The sequence below is a fragment of the Engraulis encrasicolus genome, chromosome 6, assembly GCF_034702125.1.
Source record: "Engraulis encrasicolus isolate BLACKSEA-1 chromosome 6, IST_EnEncr_1.0, whole genome shotgun sequence".
Taxonomy (NCBI): domain Eukaryota; kingdom Metazoa; phylum Chordata; class Actinopteri; order Clupeiformes; family Engraulidae; genus Engraulis; species Engraulis encrasicolus.
The window spans coordinates 25,981,995-25,988,219 of NC_085862.1; the positions used below are offsets into that span (position 1 = coordinate 25,981,995).

Here is a 6,225-nt window from a genome sequence, read left to right on the forward strand (position 1 = left end):
CAAGTGCAAGATTAACATGACCAGAAAAGAGTGTTGACACTGTACATCCATGATATAGTATAGTGGTGTAGAAGTAAGAGAAGTAAGACATATTTCAAGGCAATCAAGGTAGAACATAGATCCTGGCAAGGTGCATTAAGACAATGGGTTAAATGATCATAAAGCAGGCAGTGTGCAGACTGTGATATGGGTGAAGATTTCTCACAATGTCACAGTCAAATACAAGTAAAGAGACAAACCAAACACATACAAACACACATCTCTCACTTTGAGTTGATTTGATTGTACTCTACAGTATAGTCCTTGAGGGTTTTTTTCCCTGAAATGCACTAGATTAAATTGATATGTGATGTTGTGCAATACTGTAAATAAACAACTACAGAACTCCATCTTGTCTTGTCAGATGTATTTTGTTTGTGTGAAGCTTGAAGGTGGTACCCAGCCAGTGATGTGTTTCTCAAAAGCGTAGTTGTTAGCCAGTTAGCAACTTGGGTATTTGCCGATGGGAAATGCACCCCAGGTCTTTTCATCCTTATGCAGGGAGAGGAGACCATACTGCCCTACAAAGGCAAAGAGCAGTAACTATGCCAATATTGAAAATGAAAAAGAGAATCCCTGAGGGAAAAAAATATTGCATACCTCAATCTAGTTTGCACTCATAATAGGCTACAGATAGGCCGAAGAAGAAGAAGAAAAAGAAGAAAAATAAAAAGAAGAAAACGTTTTATTTGTGACACATTTCAAGATACCCAGGGCCCTTAAAAGGACAGAATGTTAAAAATATTAGCCTAGTAAAACCATTAATTGTATAATAGAACTTTTACTATACTCTCAATTAGTAAAAAAGTAGACAAAAATTAAACCAAGGTCAGCAATACTTAAGTTCGGTTCAGTTTGGTTCTTCTTATAGGGATAGATATTATAGGGTCCCATGTTTTTTTATCACCAAACCAGCAAGCAATCAAAAGGGGTAGGGTAAACATTTTTTTTTTTTTTTCAGTTGGTTGCTTTTTAAGATGTAGGCTAAACATAAATTGTGGGCCACTTCGATTTCAGTAAAAGATTAATAAGGGGTTTAATTTGGAGTAATATTTGACAGTGCTGTTCATTTGTACTTTGTTCACGTATATGCCAATCAGGGAGTTGCCAATAGGTAATCAACTACAATTGCCTGGTTTAACAGTATGCTAGCTCTGACATGTCCGAAGTTCACTTGGAGGTAGCTTTTGTCCAGGTGACATTTGACATGTTTTAGACTAGGTGAAAGGTGTTATTTAAAATATTTTACTTAACGATGACTGTGGTATAACTGTATCCTCGTATTGATAGCGGAATGAGGATTTGTCGTGTGTTTGTGGAGATCTTCAGCTAAGTTATAGGTTTGTTTTGCATACACTCAGCATGCCATGGAATCTGTTGTGAAATTACTTGAATCGTACAGAGGACGAGATAAAGTGGTAAGTGCACCTTGTGTTTCGAAAATTCAACCTTTGTTGTATTCTATATGTTGTAGCCTTTTCCATTTTTGTTTTTCCGTTAAGTAACGAAGACACAATTCTTCTGAAACAGGTGAGAACCCTTTGTTATGGGTCTCAGCTGGTTGGGGGTGTTCTGTCCCAAAAGTCAGGAAGACCGTCTGAGGTGGGGAAGAGCCTTCTGCTGTTCTCGGCACAGCTCAGTCACTGCCGAACCGTCCTGCGGCTCTTCGATGACTTGTCCATGGTCGCATACACCAGGAGCTATGGACTAGGTAGAAGGGTAAGGAAGACATAATTTGTTTCAGCACTGGACGCTTGTGCACTGAATGTAAGAGTATCAGGCTGACATTACAGTAGCCTACTGAGCAGATGTAGTGACTTATGGTAACTTCTGAATATCAAAACCTGGTGGCTTTTTATTGGCAAAGTAATAATGGAAGCAGCATAGACATCTGCAATGGAAGACTCATGAACTCAATCCATCTGGGCCACTTAGCCTCATTCTAACCCACACAGTGATTTAACTATCACTTTTTGTGCCCGTTTGCTGCTACACAGGAAGAAGATGGTCTGGTGAGTTGCATATCTGTTCTCACCAACGTCGCTGATCAGCTGTACTACCCATGTGAGCACATCGCCTGGGCTGCAGACGCGGAGCTAATCAAGGTGCAGTCGGACAGGTGGTGGACCCTCAGCACACTACTGTGGGCCGCATCGCTGCTGCTGGGAGCACTGAGGTACCAGTTGTCGTTTTGGGTAGGGTGTGCACAAGGCACATCCAAAATCACTTGTTGCAGGTGCCAGACAATAGCTGATGAAGACTGATGAAAGTCAACAAGGCCTGATGAAGATCCAGTTGCTTTGGGTAAAGTGATGTTACTATAGGGAGAGGTCAGTGCATGAGATAGTCAGTACACTACCATTGACACACCTCATTGTACAGGGGCCAAAGTGTTGGACGGTTTGTCTGGGACCGCCCATATAAACGAGCAGGTGTGCATGAGAAGGTGGAGGTGATGATCAACAGAAGGCCAGTGGGTGAGAGAGAGGGTGGCAGTCTCATCTCTTCCTATACCGGTCTATGCAGGATGGTCCCTTTTCCAGACCTGTTCCTGCCTCTCCTGATGAACTACCGAAACGAGATGCTTGAACTTGCCGGCACAGAGCCATTGCTTGGGCTATTTGCCTTGCCTAAGCTAGCACTGGGCCCCTGGGTATACCACATGCAGTCAACATTAGATTCCCTGACGACGATTCAGAGTGATCGAAATGTTGCTAATTTGAATTGAACAAAGTTGATTTTTTTTAGCTTATTTAGCGGTGTGCAGACCTACGTACCTTCTTCAGCTCTCTGCTTCCAAGTATGAAACGTGCACAACAACAAACCCACCTGTTAGGGGCACAGGCAACACCAGGAGTGTGTAAGGCACACAGTGTAAGGTAAATCTTACACCAGGCAGGTACACTGTGAAACAACTCTAGTAGTTTATTTCCAGAATTCATGCTACCCATTCACAAATGTTTCCTTTTTCACGAATACTTACCACCACCACCAAATTAAGTATTCATTATGTTATGACTGGGAAAATCGCTCTTTTCAAAATACATGAAAATGGTCTTCTCCATTGTCTGCCATTTTGAATTTCCAGAAATAGACATTTTTAGCTGCAAAACTTGCTGTACTTTGGTCATACTAGTAAATATTAGTTTATTATTCAGTAAATATTCATGAAACGATCAAATTTGGCAGTAGACAGCACAGTTTCAAAGAGCAGCATAGTTGCAATACCTACTCTGGCCACCATCCTACTCAGTGTACCTTTTAAGAGCTACTACATGTATTCTAAAAGTAAATGAATGTATCTTTCGGCAGGTCTATCCGAGTCATCTTGCTGCTCAGGAGAAAGCTGCGTGAACACCGAAGAACAAGACAACAAGACAGTGCCAGGTACAGTGTGTACCTACTGCACACCTGCAAACCTTGTATCAGACTGTTTAATGGCCATTTCATTTGTACTTACTGTTGTGTATAACTGTAATCAGGGCTGTAAATTAACTTTTTTTCCATCATCAGCCGAAATGGCTAGTATATTGTTCTCACTAGCCAAACACACACTCACTAATGGGCCAAAGGGGGGGTTTAAGGTGTCTGACAGCTAACATAAATACACAAATACAAAACATACACAAATATCTGATACACATTATTGCACATTGCAGTAAACATATAGGCCTAACTTACACTTGAATACAGCAATCAGCCTTACATCAGCACACACACACACACACACACACACACACACACACACACACACACACACACACACACACACACACACACACACACACACACACACACACACACACACATGCACTCACTGACACACACACAGACACAGACACACACACGCACATTAGTGGCTAACATGTCAACCCTATTCCGAAGGGTTACCCTTATAATCCTGAAGGAAATGAAAGGTTTGAATGCATAGTATACTTTGTTTTTTTCCCAAGTGATGGGCGTGCGTTGCGGAGGGAGTGCCAACAGCAGATCACCATGGAGATGCTGAGCGTGGTGAGCTGCCTGGCGGACCTCAGCAACGCGGTCCACTGGATGCCGCCCGGGGTGCTGTGGGCCGGACGCTTCCCCAGCTGGATGGTGGGCCTCATGGGCACGGTCTCCTCCTTCATCGGCCTCTACCAGATGGGCTCCGGGGGTGATGGGGACAGTGAACAGCACCAAGCCACTTCTTAATATGAACAACAAAAAGCCAGTTCTTGATATGATTGATTGAGTGATTGATTGATTGATTGATTGATTGGTGCCTTGCATGGCAGCCTTTGTAGTTGCGCCCATGTGTGTGTGTGTGTGTGTGTGTGTGTGTGTGTGTGCGTGTGCGTGTGCGTGCGTGTGCGCGCAATAAATGTGACATGCTTCAGGTACTCTGGCGAGTATATGAATACTCTGTATAAAGTTAATGTAGTCCATTATCATGCCTTTTTTAAATCAAGAAACTGTGATGTGGGGATTGATGCACTCCAGATGTCTGCTTAGATGCCCTTTTGATGTACAGTAGAAATGTTCTTTGATTGTAAAATATTGTTAATTGATAATCAAATTGATGCCTTAATGTGATTTCTCGATGTAAATTATAGAATTGTTATATCTCAGTGATTTAGTTGCATTTTGTCAATGCATTTTATGCTTGTATTAAGCCTATAGCTGGGCATACCTTTAGTGAATGTGCTCATTGCATTGCACTGCATTGCATTGCATTACATTACTCTAAGTAAACTTTTATACAAAAAAAAACACCAAAGCATATATAACGGGAATACACAGAATAGCAGTGTACCAGTGGTACAAAAGCAAACCATAATATTATTACACACATATGTCACACATTACAGTGTAATGATCACAGAAGTTAGGGCCAATATTACTTGTTGAAATAGTTTAATCTGTCTAATAAATAGAGACTTGTTCTAAAATGGCAGCTTGACCATATAATTGCTTTCTTTTTAAAATGGTGACATACTTTATTTTCCCTCACTTTTTGTATAATTATCATACAAGCACAATGTCATGACAAACTTTTTGTTCAGTAATGGCACTTGCCAATGAAGCTTCACTATGATTTTGAACACTTTGGTGGCCTCTTTTGAAGTGTTCTGCGTATGGAGTGTATAAGGAATTATTTTTGTACACAGAAGACGTATTAATCAATGTAGCGGGAGCAAATAGAGCCCTGTGCCTTTAATGACAAGGAACCCTCATGAACGCGCGTGGGGCACGAGCCGGGGTGTGTGTGCGAGCCGCGGGAGGAAAGTGAAGTGGAAGAAGATGAAGTAAAGTTTATGAAGACGATGAAGTGAAGTTTGGCCGGGCACCGCGGACGTATGTTGTTAGAAGTAAAGTGAGTTTTAAGAGCAGTAGCTTACATGTGAAATAGTTTTACTGTCGTGTATTGCCGCTTTTGTTAACATCCGTTTGTTTTGTTATTTCGTTGAGTAACGTCCTGAGTAAGAAGCTCAACTGTATGTCGGCTAATTGAAAGTGAACGGGTGTATGTAAACCGGTGGTATTCCGAGGGACAACACGGTGACACCAGGAGCGTGTAAAGGTGTGTGGCCCGTTATACTTACCCATTCCATACTTTCTCGTTTAGTGTCGTTATTTTTGTTTTGGTGAAACTGTCTTCGAGGTATCGATAGCTATCTTTAGCTTCGCTTCCCTCTTCCATGAACGTTCTGAAAGCTAGAACTACTCCAGTAGCTGTGAAGAGCAGAGCGGGTTTCCTTTCGAGCGTGAACAGTGTTTCACCCTGCCATCCAGTTCAGCATCGTTGACGGGATCTCAACGTTGTAACGTTGTTGTGGGTAACTTTGGTGCACTACACCCCATAACACACATCACCCAACATACACGCCGGGCCAGCTAATCGAACTGAACTGAACTGAACTGGACTTGAGCTGAGCCCGTGCGCGCACACTCACACACCCACACACCCACCTAAACACTCGGTGGTACGAGGAGAGACTGTTGGACTACCACTGCCCCCGAGCAAGCCTACGCGATACACACACACACACACACACACACACACACACACACACACACACACACACACACACACTGCCCAGCTCCGGTATTTACTTCCAACGCTGAAAGAGTTGTGTTGTGATCAGATGTGTGCTATTTTTTTTAAGGTAATATGTGAGTGTACCTGTGAATGGACTGTTTACC

General features: G+C 42.5%; 1 protein-coding gene and 1 pseudogene across 1 annotated transcript; both read left to right on the top strand.

Moving 5' to 3' along the window:
* LOC134450968 (microfibril-associated glycoprotein 4-like) overlaps positions 1–248 on the top strand; it is a 10,186-nt pseudogene extending 9,938 nt beyond the window's left edge.
* A 933-nt stretch (positions 249–1,181) lies between these two features.
* Positions 1,182–5,078, top strand: pex11g (peroxisomal biogenesis factor 11 gamma). The gene is made up of 5 exons (XM_063201038.1): positions 1,182–1,457; positions 1,570–1,758; positions 2,037–2,215; positions 3,352–3,426; positions 3,993–5,078. Exons 1-5 carry the CDS (start codon positions 1,407–1,409, stop codon positions 4,231–4,233), a joined length of 735 nt encoding a protein of 244 aa, XP_063057108.1. The 5' UTR covers positions 1,182–1,406; the 3' UTR covers positions 4,234–5,078.
* The last annotated feature ends 1,147 nt before the right edge of the window (positions 5,079–6,225 follow it).